At 54.7% G+C, this 20926-nt stretch overlaps 1 protein-coding gene across 13 annotated transcripts in view; it reads right to left on the reverse strand.

Moving 5' to 3' along the window:
• Positions 1-20926, reverse strand: part of DENND1A (DENN domain containing 1A) — a 598491-nt gene that overhangs the window by 14442 nt on the left and 563123 nt on the right. For 9 of the 13 annotated variants that reach the window (XM_075560476.1, XM_075560471.1, XM_075560467.1 and 6 more), the window contains 2 exons: positions 12226-12285; positions 6119-6207 (listed from right to left, as the gene is read on the reverse strand). In XM_075560476.1, coding sequence (XP_075416591.1) covers positions 6119-6207; positions 12226-12285 — 149 coding nt within the window. The remainder of the gene's footprint in view (positions 1-6118; positions 6208-12225; positions 12286-20926) is intronic. The other 4 variants (XM_075560469.1, XM_075560470.1, XM_075560474.1 and 1 more) reach the window with 1 other exon arrangement.

The following is a 20926-nucleotide window of genomic DNA, read 5'->3' on the forward strand; positions in this document are numbered from 1 at the left end:
GCTGCAACCTGGGAACCTTCAACGATTCCCTGTTGATTCATTCAGGGAAATTCTCCCGGGGGTTGGGGAGGTTAGGTCTGGGTTAGGCTCAGGTCCAGGAGGTGAAGTGTTAAACCTGAAGGATACATGATCCCAGCCTGCTGGAGGGCCTCTCAGACCACTGGGGATGGTGTGTGATGGTGGTGATGGTGGTGTGTGTGTATTTGAAAGAGAAAAGGCTGTAACATGGGTGGTGTGGTCAGTGTCACATCAGGGGACTGTGGGCTGAGGAAGGGGAGTAGGTGGCTCAGGGGGCAGGGGTCAAGGAGAGTGGTGGGGCTGTGGCCATCACTGCAGGAAACCAGCAGGAGGAGAAGCCGGGGGCCAAAGCCCCACAGTCAGGGAGATCAGCCTCAAGAGTCCATTTAGGATGCTGGTTTGTCTCCTGTGTGCTGGATGCTAATCGGCATCAGGTTGGAAAGGGGCAGAGACGTACTCAGGGCCTCAAGGCCAGTAAGTGGCAGGCTGGGCTGCTGACCTAGGTCTCCCTGATGCTACAGGCAGTCTGCTGGCCCCAGCCCGGGGCAGCGGAGGGCAGCAGGGGCTCTCTGCCTGTGGTGAGCCACCCTCAGGACCGCCCGCCGACAGCTGAGCCTGGCTGAGCCCTTGCCGTGCCTCTTGTCCGAGCATGTGTAGTCGGTGTGAAGAGATAAAATCCCCAAGTGTGCTGAGACCTGGGCTTTGGGCGAGCTCTCACTAACTGCTTCTGGCAGCTTCTTCTGATCTTATTTTAATCTTCTGGGGCCTTGGGTGCTGGGGTCACGCAGTGCAGTTCAGATGATCTGATTCCCTCCTTCTGAGCAGTGTGGCAGGCTGTTGGGTGGGCAGCCCTCTGCCCAGGCTACAGAATTTTCCTTAGCTGAAAGGAATTCAATTGGCAGCTATGCTCCTCTCAGGCTCCCAGAACATCCATTCCCCGGGGTTCTCAGTTCTGGGGGAAGCACAAAGCGTGGTCATTCCTTCGGACAGTTCCATAGCAATATGAAGCAGAAATCTTCCTGTGCAGTGGGTGAAGGGCACGGGCTCTGGAGTTAGAGAGACATACTTGAAGCCCAGCCCTCTCATTAACAAGCGGTGTAACCAAGGGCAGTGACAAGGCTCAGAGCATTCGTTACCTCTTCTATACAACAGGGCTTGTCATACCTGCGCCCACAGATCTGCTGAGAGCATGCCACGGAGCAGTGTGTGGAAAGCACTCAGCATGCAGTTCCTGGTTAAGGGAAGTTGCTAATCATCCTATTCCTTCCAATCATATGAAAGGAAAGACAGGGAAGGGGGGAGGGAGAGAAGGAGAGAAAGAAAGAGAAAGAGAGAGAGAACCATTCAAGAACAAGGATATTTACCCTGGCATTTTCTGGAAACAATCTAAAGATGTATTATGCGGGGACAGGGTTGGGTAGAGCATGTTCACCCACACAGTGGGGGCTTTTTATGGTCATTCACACTGAGAGTTACCAAGACAGGGGGTGGGGGAGCCTATGATCCAACAGTGCAAGAAACTGCAGCTGTGTGGAACTGTCCTGAAAGATTTGAACCAGAGTGGTTGAGTCCACCAAGGGCTGTGGCGTTGAAAGGCCCCCTCTGAGGCGGAGCGAGGGCAGTAACTCGCCGTGTGGCTGAGGGCCATAGCAGTCTGGCAGAACATTAACCATCGCTTCTATAAAACACAGCGGGGACTTGTCTCTTTTCCTCAAGGCTCCTGGATCCATTTTACACACAGTCAAGATTATTTACCAGGAGCAGAGTTTCGGAGGGGTATGACCAGAGAGGTAAGCAGGACATTGACTTGAGGCGTCCCGGTGCATGAATTGGGACCCTTCTTACTGAGCACAGTGAAACCTCCCGATATCCAGGGTGTTCTGTCTTCCCTACAGGGAGCAGAGGGCCAGGCCCTCCTCAGATATCTCAGTGCTGCAAGGCCTTTAGCCACGGGCCTCTTGGTGGCTGAGATGATGAAGCACGGCAGTCGCTGCCTGTCATTGGCTGCAGTCTGCCCAGCCTGAGGGTCTGCAGTGGGTGAGGACCAGCGGTGCTGATGACAGTGCGGCTTTTTTAGAGCTCCCGATTGTCTTTTGAAAGTCCTTGGGTGGTGCAAATGGTTCACATGCTCAGCTGCTAACCAAGAGGTCGGAAGTTCGAGTCCTGGCAGAGGAACAGGGAGAAAGGCCCTGTGGGACACAGTTCTACCCTGACACACATGGAGTCCCCGTGAATTGGAAGCGACACACCAGCTTTTGTTGTTAGGTGCAATCGAGTAGGTTTCAGCTCAGGGCAAGCCTGTCTGTCTCGGGAGAATATGGCCAGTATGTACCTTAGCAGCGAGGATGGCAGGATGGTAGCTGATTTTATTGTCTCTCTCTCAGCATCCAATTGGATGGGAAACCCCCCTGTTGACAGGCCTACAAAGAGGAAAATGTCTTGGGGCCTAGTGGCCCTGCTCACCCTGCAGCTGAAAACAAACCAGGGCCCACGTGAAATGGGCAGGAAGCAGCTACCTCAACACACACACACACACACACACACACACACACACACACACACACACACACACTCTGCGGGGGGCCGCTGCCCACCATCCAGAAGCACGCAGCATCATAATTAGGTTCTTAGCACAAACCCCAGATGATGTGGAAGAGAGGGTGAGGCTGCTGACATGGGAAAGTGGGGTTCATGGCGGATTCTACTGTTTTCTAATGCTGAGACCTTGGGCAAGTCAAGGCAAGCCTTGCTCTGAGCCCGGTTTCTCCATCTGTTAAAAGGGCAAGCCGCCCCCCTCCCGACTTGCAGGAGCTCGCTGCGAGGAAATAAAAGGCTACTTAAAGCATGCTCAGGGAATGCTGCTCCCGTTTCCTCCCCCAACTCGAAGGCCCTGGACACCAGGAAGAGGTCTGAACCGTGCTGGTTCCCAGCTTCAGGGAAAGGTGAGAGGGGGTTGGGGGTGGGGTGGTGGTCATCTGAGGACACGCAGCTGTCTCTCTAGGCAAAGCCAGAATTAAGGTGGACCCCAAAGGCCCTGTCCAGTGAGGGTGGCAAGGTGGAAGAGAGAACAGAATGCAAAAATCAAGAAGAATGCTGAATCCTGACCCCTGCCACTTTCTAAGTGGGGACTTCTCTATATTTTTCTGAGCCCAAGTTCCTACACTGTGGAAGGGAAGGGGAACGAATGCCAATTTAAAGGGGCCGAGGACACAAGGGACGCTCAATTGCACTGCCCACCAACGGGCCTCTAACCTACAGCTGCTCCTGCCGACCCTCCTAACCCTAATTCTTACACAGGGGCATCCCTCAGGCATTCCATGGGTCTTGTTCTGAACGACAATTGGAGTAGCTAATACAAAAGAAACAGAATATTAATCAGTTAGTGCGCGCTGTAAAGCAGAGGGAGGGCATGTTTTCCTAGAACGCGTTCTGATGTGTTCTTCCAGTCGCAGGCAAATGGTTTCAAGAGGTTAGAGAGCGGACTCGGATTCAGGGAGAGAAATGGACGTGCCAACAAAAGCCTCGGCCCGGGGCCTCCCTTTCAAAAATCCCATGTGCTGCCCACCGGGTAGCTTTTCAAAGATCTGCCCAGAATGAATGGATGCTTGGAGAGACGGACAGACGGGGCCATCGGTGGATGGACATGTGCTGGAAAGGAAGGAAGGAGCTTCAGGGTGAACTGGTTGGATAGCTGGTGGTCTTGAAAGAACCCTGAGTGTGGAGCCGGTGAAACGATTCTGCTTCTGACCAGCTCCGCCTTGCTATCCACAAGTGAATTATTGAACGTGCATTTTGGATATGATGATTGGAGCAAGAATTCAGGAAGATGGAATCTTTTTCCTCCAGTTGGAAGATCTTGCATGGATTTCTGCCCCTTAAACCTGACGCTTGCACTTGCTGGGATAGAGCTTTGTGGACCTGGGGAACATGGGTCCAATGCAAGCACCAGCACTGGAACCAGCCCCCTTGGCCGGGCGCGGCCTGCAGCTTGTCTTCTCCAGTCTCCCAGCACAACGCCGACCGATAGGTGGAGCTGGGGTCTCTCCGCCCCAGAACGCTATTTTATGAGGAGCCTGTTTTATTAAAATATTTTCCGCTGGATGCTTCCTGTGTTTCAAGAAGTTGATCTTGCCAGCTGGAGCTGACGACAGAGGAGAAAAATACATCCAAGAGTTGTGGTGACATGGCATTTGGAAGTGGAGGAGCCCAGCATGGGGGGGGGGGGGGGCGGGGAGGACAGCCTGGGAAGCGTCGTCGCAGGAAAACACCCCCAGAAGTGTCTCTGGCGTTCTGGGAGAGGGGTGCTCCACCCCGCCCCCATCATTAAAAAAATGTGAAGAGGCACGAAATCCTGGGAATGACGTCCTGAAATGAACTCTAGTTACACAAGGGCACAGTGCCGGTGACGTGCGGTCAGAGACCCTGCCATTTGTTTGCTGCCATCGCAGGTGGGCCAGCCCGGCACACTGGGCGCCTGCCCCCATCAGCTCCCTGGAACCCCAAAGGCATCCGTAATGGAAATGCAAAAACCGTGAACGCTGCAGAGGGGAAACAGAAAGGGAGGCGGACTGCGCAGGCCCTAAACAGGCCACGGGGACTGTCACACACTGGCTTACAGGCACATGATAAAGCGTCGCCCCGGAGCCCGCATGCAGAAAGTCTCTCCTTGGGAGCCTGGCGACAAAATGGGTTCTGATCGCTTGTACAATGTGGAGTACCGACGGGGCCACTTTTGTGCAAGGCGGGACTATCTGGGGTTTGTGTTTCAAGTAGACATAGGCTGGCCCATGACCCTGTATCCCAGTGTGATGTCTAAAGGGAGTGCTCGGGTTTGAGAGAGATGGGTGTAAAGCAGTGGTTCTCAACCTTCCTCATGCCGTGACCCTTTCAGACAGTTCCTCATGTTGTGGTGATTCCCCCCCACCCCAAATCCCCCCATAAAATTATTTTCGTTGCTACTTCATAGCTGTCATTTTGCTACTGTTATGAATTGGGCGACTCCAGTGAAAGGGTCGTTTGGCCCCCAAAGGGTTGCAACCCACAAGTTGAGAACCACTACTGTATGCTCTCTATGTTTAAGAAGAAAGCCTTAGGGCCTGAGGAATGCAGACGCAGCACAGCCTTTTCTCCACAAGGGGGCAATCATAGCCCATGCTCGCCATGGCCAAGGGCCTGGCCATCAACATTTCCTTCAGCCTATTGTGCAGAGCAAAAGTTAAATAGACACTCAACCCCAGGCAGCCTTCTCTTCCGAATTTTGCAAAACTAAGCATGCGCCCTCCCCCCCCCCCATGCCCTGCCCCAGAGCTTTCTCAGCAAGGTCTGAGAGGCTGCCTGGTGGGTAAGCTCTTTCTGGAGACATAGCACTCTCAAGCAGTACTGTGCTGTAGAGCAGGGAATTCTGGGAGAGCTAGTAGTATCACAACCACGTTCATACCCCGGTGTCACCTTTCAGAGCTATTGCTTCCTTTTGGCTTTTTTTTTCCTGGCGAGGACCTGCTATATCTCTTGCCGTCTTTTCCTGGGAACTTCCTCTGTGGGCAGGACTGCCACCCTCTCCAGACTGGCCCTGGGGTCAAGTCAGGTAGACGCAGTCAGGCAGCTTGACCCCTGGCTACTGCATATGTGCTTGCCTCATTCAGTCACCCGCCTCTCTGACATCTCGGCGCTTTATCTAAGCGGGGTCCTCTGCTTGGTGTTGGGCATAAGACCCAGTGCCCCCCCTTGAGGAGCTCTGGGTCTGGGGGGAGGATGCCAGTAACTAAGTCACTGTGATGGCACAGAGCATCAGCAAGTACTGGTGGGCTGCGCTGGGAGCTCAGCGTGGTTCTCGGGCAGGTCTGACCTGCAGAGCCTCACGCACCAGCCGGCTAAGAACCCTGGACCAGGGGTCTCTTTCTGGCAGACTGTGCATCTTCTGACCGTCTCTGGAGTGAACAAAACTGCCCTAAAGGCCACACCACTCAACCCTACTGCCCCCACCCCTTCCAGCCCCCAAGCCAATTGGAACCAATGGAAATCAACACTGAAGGTCCAGACAGGTCACTCTGGGCCCTGGGGTCTGTCCCGAGACAGGGGCGAGGGAGCTGGTGGTACTCACTGCTCAGGGCTCGGGACAGATGTCCTCCGGCCTTCCACTGTGATGTTGCTCTTTGGTCTCTTAACGACATGCGGGCGGGGAGGGCGGACCTAGAGTGGAGATGGGGGAAACCCCCAAGAGGGAGTGAATTGGCAAGACGGTCTGCAAACATCCCAAAGATTTGGGAGTTTGGAGATACTCAAGATACAGGTTACAAAAATCACCATTTTTCCTGGACACATTTCCACGTCACTGGCAACCTAAGCGGTCACATGGAGGCGGGGCGGGAGTCCTGAAGGCCTGGTCTCCTCACCTGCACCTTGGGACCACTCCCCTGTGTCTCTGTGAGGAGCCAGGGAGGGAATGTCTACACAGGGCCCAGGACAAAAGGCCCTCACCAATGACGCACACTGGCTCTGCCTTCTTCTGGAACCCAGAGATAGGTACCAAAACACCGTTCACTCTGATTTTGTTTTTAGGATTCAGTCACGTTTCTTTTGCTCTTTTGATGCCCGAATCACAGGCTGACTGTTTTCTTCTTTAAATGGGGGAGGGTTATAAAAAAAGAAAAGCCAATAAGGGCATTAGAAGGCTCCAGTAAAAATCGTCTTTCTGTGTCCTGGGCAGCTGCTGGGGTGGTGTGGGGGAGTCCTCTGGAGCAGGACTGAGCTGGGACATGGCATGGCTCACGGGGCCACCCTCAGCGGCAGAGATCACACATCAGGGACGCATGGGACATGTTCGACAGTGAAATATGTACAGTTTCAGAGCCCCATAGCCCAGGCTGAACTGACAAGATGGGCTGCCTCCCTAGCCCGACACCTCTCAAAACAGAGATGAGGGCCCATGCTGTGGAAAGACACCCCCGCCCTCCCTCACCAGAGCTAAAGATGGTGGTCAGACTAAGAACTTCCAGGTGCCTTAGGAGCATACTCACCTGGGCCAACCAGCTTTATATGACTTTAAGTTTGGTATTGTCACCTCCGACCAGATCCAGTCTCAGAGCGGGGCTCAGGGGACTGGAACCCCGAAAATTTATCTGGGATTCCATCTCCAATAAAGATGACCTAAAGACCACAGGCTATGTGTGGTGATGGCGGCGGAGGACAGGGGGGGACACGGGACACGAGACTTGTTTTTTCTCTGTAGATGAGGGGCCCAAAGCAGGAAGTAGTATCATTGCTAGAGTTTGGGGGCCAGGCAGGGTCGGAAAGAACACGTCCACATGTCCCTGCCGGCCTTCGTCCCTGAACTGCACCCTTGGCCCTACTCAACATAGCACAATGGTTTACAAACCCAGGCTGCAGAAGCTGGCTACGTGCAAGGCCTTCCAAGCGTCTCATCACGCCCTCAGGTCTCCACATGCCGGCTCTAACCACAATTTCCCTTTCCTTTGGAGTGGCCAGTCTGATCTCAGGCTCATTTGGCAAGACAGAGATGTGGTAGGAGCCAAGTGCATCCCACCCGCTGGCTGCCTCTTCTGTGAGCTCATTGTGGTGTTCCAACGGGGTGATGCCGGGCCTCACCCAGTGCTCAGCCCCCTCGCACAGACCTGGACAGCCTCTCACTGTGGTCACACAGGGGAGGCCTGGGGGGAGGGCCAGGTGTGGGGGGCTGTCTCTCTGAGCGAGAGATGACTTCGTGCTGGCCTCACTCCAAGCACAGTGCCTGGTATACAGTGGCCACCGCAACACAGTTTTGAAAAGCAAATGAGTGTTGCTGCTTGCGATCTCAGATAAACGTTGCCACTCTCATCACTGTGATCAGAACAGGGCCTGTCACACAGCAGACATCCAGGCAGCGTTTGCGGAATGCCTGAATTCTCCGGTAGCTGTTTCTTGGCGCCCTTCTACCTCCGACTGCTTTCCCCGAGTCCTCTGACCCTGGTAAACAGGATCACCTGGCTGGAATGACCCCCAGACAGTCACCGCCCAAGCTGGGTTGCAGGTGGGGCAGTGGGGCCCTTCCGCCCCTGTGCTGGAGAAGTCCCGCTGGGGCTTCAGGAGAGGTCAGACATTAAGGCCGCGGCTCCCTGCTACAATGAAGGCGGGTTAAGAATGTGAACTTGTGGCTGAAATGGGGGGATTAAGTTTGTGGCAACTTCGACTGAACTTGCAATGTGGTGAACCATGGGGAAAAAGAACAACAGAGCTAATTAGATGAGCTGAGCTGTCATAGTGCTGCTGAATGGCCCAGCGCCAACAAACAAAAGGAATGGGCTGGCAGTCAGCAGGCTCAATGGGGGAGACTGCTTCATTAGGGAGGGCCAACTAGACAGAGCAGGGACAGGCAGGCACCCACAGCCACAGCCACCGCCACACCCAGAGCCACTCACATGCCCAGCGTGGGCAGAACCAGGCACAAAGTCACATGCGCAGACAGACCACCCGCCCCCATGCCCCACACCCCTCACAGAGCCACTGCGACACCTCCAGACCCACAGCATCACAGATACATGGGAGGGGAAGCCCAGTCATGAATCTTTCTCTCTCTCTCTCATTCTCTCTGCCACCAATGGAGAGCCACAGCCAGGCTCTGATACACGTGGTCAAAATGTTTAATTAAACTCAAATCACAGGACACTGCCGACCACGGGGCCGTCATATTTCACCGACTGCATCCATCTCTCTGGGGTGCTCAGGGAGGGCAGGGGCTGGACATACAGGGGAAACACACACACACACACACACACACACACACGAGAGAAGTGGTCCCCACCACTGCCAGGGGAGAAAATGCCAACCAGGGGATTTAGAGCGCTGTTCAAGGGGGACTTGAGGGGGAAGTTGGGAAACCAGCCAATTCCCCACTGGATTTAAAACCTGAGAAATCTAAGTCGGCGGGGTTAAACGTGTATTGAATACCAAAGCACCAAGCACATTTGATTTTAATGGTGAGCAAGGAGTAATAAATAGAGAGCTTAGAAAGCACTTCACACTCGGGCCGACCCGCAGCCTGGCTCCCCAAGTACCCTGGCCCCCGGCCCCCCAGAGGGCCCCCGGCCCCCCAGAGGAAGTGGTGAGGCTCGCTTCCCAGTTTCCTTTTTCTCCTGGCTACAAAGGGGATCTCAGGCCTCTGGTAACATCTGAACTCCAGCCACAGGTGCCGGGCTATAAAAGCTACCCCCAGAAAGGCTGAATGGCAGGCTCCTCCCGACATCCGGGGTCACTCCAGGTCACCTCAGCCTAGACGGCTCCCTGCTAAGTGACCTGGCAAAACCCCACTGGGCTAGGCATGGGACAAGTCCCGGATCCGGACATGCAGGCTTGCTGGTGGTCCCTTTGGGCGCCTTGACAGGGTCCACACCGTTCCTGACCCCCGAGTGGAGGGGCTTGTCTGAATGCACTGAGTGGGCAGCCCCTGGGGACCCGGGAATGAAGGGCCCCAGAAAACAAACCAGGGGGAAGGGTTTATGTGCACCCACCCATTTCACAGCAAGGGGCAGTATTAGGCATTACACATACATGACCTCATTATCCTCATTAGTGCGAGGAGCCCTAGGTTAGCAGTTTGAAACCAGCCGCCTCATGAACGGAGAAAATGGGGCTTTCTGCTAGCACAAAGAGTGTCAGTCTGGGGAGCCCACAGGGCAGCTCTACCCTGTCCTACAGGGTCGCTGGGAGTGGGCATCGACGCCCTGGCAGGGAGTTTGGTCTGAGTTCATTAAACCTACTGATGATGATGGTGAACTAGGCCTGACTGATGGGAGATGAAATGAAGGCCCAGAGATAGTCAATGTCACATGTACCTTCTGCCAAGAGCTCCCATGGGGGTCACCCAGCATGGGTTTCTCTGATTCCCATGTCCAGGACAGTTGGCCCTACGCACCAGCCTTTTCAATGCGCCATAAATGAAGCGGGTACCGCTACAAGGCCTGGCCAGTGGCCACCCGCACCCACCTCTGGTGGAGGCAGCTACAAGGCTTGCTGTCCCAAGTTAGAATCCCTGGGGCCAGACAACACGGAGTCCCTGGATCTGTCTTTCCGACTCAAGTTTATTCAAGGAGAGCAATCCAGACCTGATTGATGCTTCCCAAGAGATTGCCTGATTCAGCTCCTAGGTCTTTAGAGGGAATTCTGAGAGCTCCCCTTGGATAACACTGGCTTAAGGGAAGGTGGCCTGGTGAGGCACAAGGCAGTGGAGAGAGAGAGAGAGAGAGAGAGAGAGAGAGAGAGAGAGAGAGAGAGAGAGAGAGAAGAGGGCAGGCCTGGGCCCAAAGCCTGGCCTTCTCTCTTTTCATGTCTGTGGTCTTGGCTCCCAACTGTTGTCAAGATAGATAACAAAGATGGGAAGGTTTAGCCCAGTCCTTGGCATATAACGGAGGCTGAATCAATGTGAATATGTTGTCCCTGCTGGAAGAGAACCCTGTTCCAGAGACTTTGTGAGGAGCCTGGATGGCTGCTGCTGACTCTGTTCCCCCTCCACCGAGGGCTCAGTCCCTGTATCTACCTCTTTTTGCATGAGGGTAGGGGCACTGGAGAGTGTTGTATGGGTTCTGGAGCCTGGCTGACCCACTTGCCAGCTGAGGGACTTGGCTGAAGTTCCTGAGCACGAGTTTCCTTGGAGATGATGGCATCGCGATCTAAAACAGGCTTCCTTCGATGCTACTGGGATGATGTCCCTATGAACGATTCGCCACCGGTACAAGCTCAGGTGAATCTTAGTTATTAATAAAGTGGATCATTCCTTGTCAGGCCCTGTGTGAGACACTCTTATGAGTGTTTGTGCTATGAGTGAAGGGATGCTGTAGAGAAAGTGGGAGAGCACAGGTACCTGCCGGAAGTCATATGCTCCACAGGATTCCAGCCTATCTCCCTCTGCTCCCAAATCCACGCCGCTAACCCATGCCCGGGGTCTCTCAGTCACACAAGGTTCCACGGAGAAGGGGCCACCTGTCCTCGACAAGAGCATGTGCTTGAGTTCTGCCGTTTGTGTCTTCCTCGCCATGGCAGGGAGCAGTGAACTCAACTCCACACCTTGACAGCTGCCCTGACGGGGGTCGGACTAGAGTCCAGGAGGTGGGGGTACCGTACACAGCTTCCCCAAAGCCCCCGCTGGCCCCAATACAGTAGGAAAGGAAGAAAGAACTGTCATACAGTGTCCAGCACCCAGGCAGAGAGGAACCACCACCCCATCCACGCTGGGTGCATGCACTGGGAATTAGAAACACTTGCAGTCCAGATGGCCACAGCCCACCTGGACCTCCCTATGCTTTACAAGATGGACCTGGACCCTTGGAAAGGGGCGGGGCACCCAGTTTGTAGGGAACCCTGACCACAGCTGGACATGACCCCTATATTCTTGTGCTTGGCTGTGGGGGCGGTGGCCGCCGTGAACAATGGACTTAGAAACTCTTCTCTCGGGGAAACAGTGGTCACCCAAGGGGCCTGGCTGGCTTCCTGTCTGAAAGGCACCTGCTAAAGTGATCAGGCCTCAGGCTGCCCAAAGTCTGATCTTAGGGAAAGAAAATGACTTCACCAGTGCCAAGCATGGGGCCCACCCCAACAGTGGTCCACCGCATTCCTCTTCGGACACGCAGGGGTGTCCGTCCTGCACCCCATCCCAGGGTTGGGTTGGGGGACTTCCTGTTTTTGTACCCATGCTGTGCTCTTGACACGATAGGTGGGACTCCACGTGAGGCTGAGTCTAAGAGGAGCACCTGCCTCAGTTGGGGGTAGGGGGGCTGGCTGCATATTCTCTGGGCGTTGTCTCGGCCCTTGGGGAGGTACATCAAATGCATCTCCAAACCAAGATCTGGCCGGAATGAGATCCCTGCTGCCAGACTCCTGCTTCCTGTTGAGGGAGAGGTGTTTGGAGTTAGGCTTTAGAGCGCATTGGCTAGAAATATGGACCCACCTATGAGATTTGCTGGCAAACACGCCGCACGGAGCCCCCGGCTACCTACAGCTCGGACCTGCAAGTGGGCTGAACTTGCTGGGAGAACGGAGGGAGAGGGCCCGGAGAATGCAAGTTCAGGTTCATGCCCTGCAGCGAGGGAAGCTGGCAAACCCAAACCCTCGCTTTCCCGCTGGCAAGGCAGGCGAGGTCAAACTCCCAAGGTTTTAGTCGGGGCTGCGGGGAGTGGCTCAGGCAGTGTTAGGGGGAGGAGCGGGGCGTCGGCTACTCACGGGCCTTGATGAGCGCTGTATCTTGGGAGGCGGTGGTCGGGTGGGAAGGAGTCTGCGTGGCTGCATTAAAGCGGAAACTTTAGACTTCAGTACACCTGAGATGGGGGACCCATTTCCACACATGGCCGTCGGCCGGCCAAGCCAGAGCCAGAGGGCCTCCTCCAGGCCTTCCCGACCCCCGCAGTGCATTGGCCCCATGCTGGGTCCGTCCCCTATTCCCAATCTCTAGTTCTGGCCTGGTTTCTGGTCTAGATGACGGCAGTTCCCTCTGCAGGAGTCTCTGACCTGGTCTCAAACCCCAGGCCATTCTTCACGTAGGCCTAAAGTCAGACATTGACCATGCCCTCTTCTGTCCTTGGGTAATAGCTTTCCAAGTCCTCTACGACCTGGGTCCTATGTACCTCCCCCCTCCCCCCACGCAGATCCTTCCTACCTTTCCTAGGTCCACCCCAGGCAGACCCTAAAACAGCCCTGGCGCTGGTGCCCGCAGGTGCAGTGATGTAGCTCATCCTGAACTGTTTGGGGGGGGGTTGTTGCCCTTCGATGCTGCACTGGGCGATGTGGCCTCAGGAAGCCTCTACTGCCCCATGCTCCCTAGTGCCCCCACTGCCATGGGACCTTCCCCTCTCCACGACATTTGAACACTGCAGTTCCCAGCAGGACCCATCAATGTGTCTGCAGGGCCTTGCACAAGGCTTGCAGATATATACAGCCCCGGGAAGGTCTGGTGAGGAGATGCACAGAGTGTGTGGTTTCTGAAGTCCAGAGTTGGAGTCAAGACCCGCGGCCTTCTTGGATTAATCCTCAAGCCAGGCTACCCCTTTCAAACAGGCTGCCCACCTAGATGCCTGCAGCATGTGTGGCAGATGCGTCGGCCTAGTGAGGACGGTCAAAATCCAGGGCCAGAGCTGCACTCCCCAACATGGGCCAGCAGGGAGTCTGCCCTACAATGCTGTGTGTGAGATGCATACTGGTGCTCAGAGACTTAGTGTGAAAAACAAACGTTAGAAAGCTCATTGGCAAGTTTTTAATGTTCATTCGAGTTCAAATGAGTCTTTGAACATTCATGGATAGAAGTGTTGTATTTGGGATATATTGGGTCATAGAAACTATTTTTAAATTGATTTCACCTGTTTCTTTTCTTCCTGAATGGTTCCCATTGGAACTTCACTTGGAAAGAGTCGTATTTCGATGTCAAACCTGCCGTACAGCTCGTGTTCTAAAGCTGACTGCAGGAGGGTGGAGCTGTGTCTCAGTGGTCCCTGGATGCATGGGGCCCAGTAGAGGGCCTGTCAGAGTGACCTAAGCACACTCAGTGGTAAATTCCACCCCTCCCCACTCCCATGGCACATTAAAAGGAGCTAGGCATAAGGGTTGGACCGTAAACCCAAGGCCAGAGGTTCAAATCCCCATCCTTGGAGGCGTGATTAGCTCCAGATCCTGCTCTCTCACATGCCACCTCCGACTGACTGCCTCTGCTTCTCTCGTACCTGTCCTCTCCACTCGGGGAGACTTCTCCCGCCTCACTGCCCTTCCTCAGAGTTCTGCCGCCTCTTCTGTGGTGTGGACCCTTTCTAGACCTGCTGGGCCGGGCTCTCAGTTCCCTCTTACTATGGGCGCCGAGGGACTCATAGGCCACACCCCCTACCGGAGAGGCTGCTGGGAATACATCTAAGGAGCGGTGTCCATACAAAGCTGGACAATAAATGCTAGGAACTGTTACCCTCATGGAGTCCCAGTGGCACAACAGTGGGTAAGCACTCACTGCTGAGTAATGGGGATCTCCTCAATAGCCCCACGCGAGCAAGACCTGGCAACCTGTCCCTGTAGAGATTTCCATGGCTACATGCTCACCCAACAGCTCCACCAGAGCACCTCAGAACACCCTCTGGGGAAGTTCTGCTGTTAATACTGGGCTGAAGATCTTGGCGGCACCTCACCGCAGCAGCAACGACAGGCTTCCCTACCTTCGGCCTACCTGTACCCTCCCACTGCGCCTTCTACCCTTGTTCCAGATGAACTGAACAAACAAACAAAGATGTTCAACCAGGCCAGCATTTCACAAGGTCTCCAGAGAAAACCATCTTGGAAATGAAGCCTCCAAGGGGAAAAGGCTGGAAAGTCTGGGCAATGCTGTGGACTGTCTCGGTCCTTTTGGGGACCCCCAATGGCTGTTAGCACCGCAAAGGCTGCCGAGACTTGAAATGAAACACGAGGCAGAACAAGAAACCCAAAAAGCCTGTGTACAATACCCGTTACCTTGGCTTAAAAAAGCCTTCCTCTCAAATTTATGTGGACACGGATCCTCTCTTCTTATAACACCCATTAATAACTCCTGGGAAATATTGCCTGGTGCTGACGAAGCCGGAGAGAAAGGGTCACCTGCTGTATGATTCCCTTGATAGGAAATGTCCAGAGTAGGTAAATTCAGAGAGACAGATGCAAACTGGTAGTGGCCAGGGCCAGGGAGAGGCTGCCACTGCTTCACGGGTATGTGGTCCAATGTGGGAACGATGATGTTTCAGAACCAGATTGAGGTAGTGGTTGTAAACACAGTGAATGTACTAAATGCCACTGGATTATAGACTTGGAATGTGGTTAAATCTCATGGGATGTGGATTTCATCTCAGTTAAAACCACCCTGCCAAAAGCATCCCAGGTTCTGGGCCCTGCCCATCTCTGCAGCACAGGTAGGGCCCACAGACTCTGCTCCCTCCTGCTTGGGCCTGCTCAACTACTTGCTGGATGCCTCATGCTTTTCCTGATCTGTTTCCTTTTGTCTTATCCCGAGAGGCTCCATGTATCCTTCAAAATGATCTGACTCAAGCCCCCCCTCTGCTGGGAGGTGCCCCCTGACTGAGCACGGCTCTGCCACTGCACATTCAAGCCTACCAAGTACTCGTCCTTCTCAGCATGTACTCTGCATTGCAACGATAGACTTGTTTGTCCCATTTCTCTCTTGATCTTGGGGTCCAGTCTAGGACTTGATACCTTATAGGCACTCAGCACACAATTTATGTGTTACATTCCCCGGCACATAGTAGGAGCAGCCTCTGATCCTTAGCCAACCTTGAGGCTCAGTGGAGTAAACCGGAGGATTTAAAGACACCGAGAGGGAAAGGAGGTCCAGAATGTTCTGACACAACTGGATCTCACTCCCTGCCATGGAGGCAATGCTGACTCATAGCAACCCCCTGTGGGTTTGAGACTGTCACTGTTTATAGAAGTGCTGATCATGGGGACTACAGTCCAATGCATAGCCACTACACCACCTGAGTTCCTCTGCACACCCCAAGAGATACAAACACAATGCAGCACAAGCAACCAAGAATGGGCCAGTTCTGGAAGTGGGTTGTGCCCCTAAATTCTGAGCATATCCGGATGCGAGGATGCATGATGGGATGCCTTCCCACCAGGAAGAGAAAGGTGAATTCCCAGTGAGTGTCCATTAAAGACACCCCCAGGGACTGGGTAGGGGAAGGAGAGGAGGTGGTTGCCTAATTACCAGGATGCCGTGCCAAGGAGCATTAGGGACCCTGGGGCTGGCACTAAGCCTGATCTGGATGTTGACCTCAGATCTGACAGAGACCCAGGTGGGGAGCAGGTGTAAGTTCTGGGTAGACCACTCGACCCAAGGGGAGCTTTTCTGCTTGCACCGAGTAATGGGGCTCCCGCCTAGCTTACTAGTCGAGTGAACTTGCTAAGCCAGGGCTTCCTCAGGCCTGTGTCCTCTTCCGTGAATGCGATCACGAGGACCCCACTGCAGGGATGCTGGGTGGATGACAGCCTTCCACATAAGGCCTGGCTCCCAGCAGACAGACTGCTGTGAGGATGCACCTGCTACCCTGGCCAGAGGTGAGGTTGTGATGCCATGGTGGTGGCAGTTCCCAAATGTGCATGGGTGGGTGACGGGGCAGACTGAGGAGAGCTCCGGACTCTGGGAGGAATCTTAACAGGCTGCAGGAGGGGGTGGTGGGGACTGCAAGGGTGCATGGGGGAGAAGAGAAGCCGGGGAGGGCTCAACCCAAGAAAAGATGCCACATTCCAGAGAGGGCCCCAGTGTTTGGGAAACAGACCACGGAACTCACTATGGGGAGTTTCTCCTGAGCCAGGAGCTGTTCTCTCCCTGAGGCCATGAGGCACTAGCAGGTCGCATGATGAATAAAAGGGAGCTAAAACCAGACGATATTCTTAGTACACCGGTGCTATTTGTCAACTAAACCATCCAAAGTCATCTGCGATCCTTTCTGACATGGTTTTCTCATCCTTGTCCCTTCTGAAGTCAGAAGCTCTCCTTAGAAATATATACCTGAAAGCAAACCAAATTCATTGCTACCGAGTCAGTTCTGGCTCCTAGTGACCCTACAGGACAAGGTAGAACTGCCCCTGTGGGTTTCTGAGAGTGCAACTCTTCACGGGAGTAAAAAGTCTGGTCTTTCACCCTTTGAGCTGGCTGGTGATTTCTAACTGCTGACCTTGTGGTTAGCAGCCCAATGCACAACCACTATGCCACCAGGGCTCCCTATATGTTCCTGAGAGAGGGAAACAACAAGGGGCAGCAAGCGAGGCTGGCACCTCCCCTTAGTCCCTGATGTGGGTGTCAGTTTGCAGTGCAAAGCTGTGAGTGCTTCATCTGTTCATTCATTTACCACACAGTGTGGCCGACTCTGTGCCAGGCAGAGGGGTAAAATGGTACAGAATGGGGTCCCAGCTCCCATTCTCAGGAAGGGGATGCCGAGGTTCCTGGGAGCGTGTATCCTGGCTAGGGGTGGTATGGAATTCAGGACCAGTTCCTAAAGGGCAAGATCTGAGTTGGGACACAAGAAGTCATTAGTATTCTTGGTGGAGGGCCCAACTTGGGGGAAGCCCCAGAGGTGTGAGCATTTAGGGGCACGAGGTTCAGGGGAACCGTGGGTCCTCTGCCAGGAGGAGAGCGGAGGCGACTTGGAGGAGGAGAGCGGCCATGGAGGGCTTAGGAGGTCAGATACTACAAAAGCCCAATACCAAACGCACTGCCACAGAGTGGATTCTGGCTCATAGCAACCCCATCCGGCCTCCAATAGCAGGCGAAGAAGTTTGGGCTTCATCCCGACAGCAGTGGGAGGGGTTCCATCAGGGAAGGACATCGTCTGACACGGATGCTATGAGACCTTGGGGTTGAAGATGGATGGGAGGAAGCTGGGTGGCACTCTAAGGGCAAATGCTCCTCTTCCAGAGTGTCCACCCCTCATGTCGCCTAAGGAATACTGCCAACACCTCGCCCCTGGCCCATAACTGTGACTGCTGGGAGCCTAGAACACAGTGCGGGTAAGCCCAAAAGTGTGATTGACGTGGGGGTCGTAGGGAAGAGAAGGACTCCTTGGCCCCGGCATTTCTGTCTGTCAGCCGTGGGGGCCAGGTGAGTGTGCTCATTGGCTAGGAAACCCACGTTTATGAGTACAGCATCTGATTTGCAGTTAATTTGTTGATGCAGCAAAACACATTGTTTTCAAAAGGTCAGGAGGGGAAGCCGTGTTGGAAAATCAACTTAATTACCTGTGTGGCATGGATGAGGGGCGACCCGTGCAGAGCCGCGGGTAGAAATGCTCAACTGCCAGGCGCTGACTTGGGGGCAGAGAGCACAGTTTATATGGGGGATGGGGGGTGACACTCCATTCCTGCAAGGGCTGTCACCCTGCCATCACTGTGGGCACAGCCAAAGCTGCTGGCCCACGTGCAGGCTTGGGGACTCCTGTGCAGGGAGAAGGGTTATCGTGGCCCCGTCTTACCCGGAGTCACATAGAGCAGGTACATGACAGGACTTTAGACGGTCTCTCTGCCAGTTGATTATGAGCTGGGGAGGAGGCCTGTTGATGTGTGTGTTGTGTGCATGTATGTGTGTGTGGGGTGAGTGGATGAAGGGGCACACATGCCAAAGAGGGGGCACACGCACACATACCATCTCAGACCACGATTTAAAAGCCCTGTGGGGGCAGAATCAGCAGTGGAAGGGGGGATGAGGGGCACTTCATGGGGACAGGTATGATAGCAAGGCAGTGTAACCTGTGCAGTGTCAGAATCAGCAGGGAGGCAGGTTAGATCTCAAGAAAGGGGATCCAAGGTAGAAGCTGGCCAAGTCTGAGGCCACAGGACCCAACCTGCCTTGCTGCGGGCGGAGGTTCACGGACAAAAAGCTGGGTGGGGGTGCTACTGGGAGAACCCGCCCATGGAGACAGGCAGCCCTCTAGGCCTTTTCCGAGGGGTTCCAGAAAAGAAGATGGGCGTGCCCACGGCAGCTAGCAACCCCAAAACTGACCTTGAGGCAGGCACCAAAGCAGGCAGCAGATTCTCTGTGTCTGAATCGTGTTCTGAACAATTCAACACCAGCCCCTACACCCACATCCGCCCTGCCTGGCCCAGAGGCCCTGGGGTCCCTGAGGAAGCCGGATCGATGGTGAGGGACTTCTCAGTTTGTCCCAGGGATGTGCCCCAACCAGACAGACTGCCAGGAAGGGAGAGGTGGAGAGAGAGAGAGAAATTCACAATTAAACTCCGTCACCTGGCTAATTTCCCTGGCTAGTAGCCACATCAATGCTCTGACCTGTGCGTGAGACCCCCGGCTGGGAGGGGAAGACAAAGCTTTCTGTAGCTTTACAAAGGGCCTCTGGGCTGAGAGCAAGGCTCCGCTACTCCTCAGGACTGGAAATATGCTATTATGCAAGGTATGGAAATAAAAGAGGGCTTCTTTTGATATGCCTCCAAAAAGGAGCGCATTGAAGCGGCATTTTGGTGGAGTGTCTCCTTTGAAATGCCCAACCAGCCCTCTCAGGCACAGCTCGCGCCTGTCCCTCGACTCCTGTCATTATTTCCAATCCTCTTCGTCCAGCCTGGACTAGAGCGGGCCCTGCTTGTTGGGGAGGATCAAATGCTCGCTTCTGCTTCAGGTTTCCAGTGAGGACGGGGGAGGGGGGAACCGAGGTGGCTGAGCTCGCTGGCTCTGTTCCACAGCACAGGGGCAGGGGGCCCAGGTGGGGAATCCTGGGAGCCTGAGGTACCCAGCTGTGATGGGGGGGGATACGGGGGAGGGGGGTTGCCTCCTGCATGAGGCTCTCTGGAAGTGAATGAAGATGAGGGTGGGCAACAGGGAGGGGCTTCTTCATGGGCAAGGAAGGGGAGGGGAGGGGCTCTCATCTTGGAACCCACAAAATAGGCCGGGCAATCAGAACAACTCTGGGATACAGGCACTATTAATACGAGCTCTCCTTCCACAGACAAGGACATCAGCGCCTCCTGCCCAAATTCACAGGAGCGAGCGCACTGCAAAGTTGGTGCCGGTGGGTGTCAATTTCCGGTGGCCCGAGGTCAAAGTCAGGGCCAAACAGTCCACCGCTTGCTGTCCTGAAGGGCGCTGAGGGTGGCATTCGGGGCTGGGCCCTGCAGGCCTGTGCCTGCTCTCATCCTGGGAGGGGACAACTCAGAGTCACCTTGCCAGGTGGCTCTCAGAGGCTGGCCCGGCACTTCTTGGCTCTGAGTGAGGGCTGTGCTGAAAGGCGGCCCATGCTGGTCCTTAAGTGCATTCTTCCCGGATGCTGACAGGAGTAGTATTTTGTAGTGGGGCTGGTTAATTTGTAGTGGCATTTGTGGTTTGAAGTCTTGTCAAGATCCCTGATTACTTCCCGTGCAAGGAGCTCGGCTGACGGGGAAGTTCACATGCTGAACAAAAGCAGTGAGGCAGCTGTGAGGGAAGGCTGTGAGGGGCCGGGTGACCCCAGGCGCTTGGGGGACAGAGGCAGTGGGAGGGGGCGGGGAGGAGGGCCATCAGCGGGCGTGTGTGGGGGTGGGTTGGGTTGGGGAGAGGGCAGTCTTTTGTTTTTAGTTGGGAGCAGCTGCACTGGCTGAATAGGTGGTATCCCATTGGTGGCTGGGGCTCTGGCACCAGATGCGGCTGGTGGCTGGGCAGGGCAGGGGTCTTGCTGATGAGTGCCATTCTCTGCCCAAGAGGAGCAGGAAGTGGGTGCTTCATGGCTACCTATCCTGGGGTAAGCCATCGGGATGCCATTGTTGGTGCCTGGGTCACATTCCCAGGAGGTATGTGGTGGGGCTAGAGGAGGGCTTCCAGATGCTGGGAGAGGCTTCTTGCCTCTGAGAGCAGCCCTGGTGATGCACCGGCTAAGCGCCTGGCTGCTAACCCACAGGCTGCTCTGAAGGAGAAAGATGTGACAGTCTGCTTCGGCCTTAGAAACCCTGTGGGGCAGCGCCACCAGGTCCCACAGGGTCTTTACAAGGAGGAATCCACTCAGTGGCAATGGGTTTGACTTCTACCTTATTCCAGCTGATAAGAGAAGCTACTGTTTTTCAGTACTTGCTTGGTACAAGGCCCTTTGCTAGGAGCTCTACATACGAAGTCTTGGCTGATCTCCATCACCCTATGGGGTAGTGAAATCCCCATTTTGCAGATGAAGAAACTGAGGCAGCACGCTGTAGTGACTTGTGCAGGCTGAGTCTCACAGCTGACAGGCGACAGCGTTGGGATCCAAGTTTGTCCAACCCCAAAGATGCCTACAGCGTCCATCCAACCCAAGATAAAAGGAGCCGAAGAAAGACGTTGAAACATCTTCTCTTGCGATCAAGGGGGCTCCTCTTTCCCTGGGGAGCTCTTCCTGACATCCTATGAGTCTGCTGTCTGGCTCGGTCTGCTCTGACAACACATATGAGCTCATCT

This window comes from Tenrec ecaudatus, chromosome 10, assembly GCF_050624435.1.
Source record: "Tenrec ecaudatus isolate mTenEca1 chromosome 10, mTenEca1.hap1, whole genome shotgun sequence".
Lineage (NCBI taxonomy): Eukaryota > Metazoa > Chordata > Mammalia > Afrosoricida > Tenrecidae > Tenrec > Tenrec ecaudatus.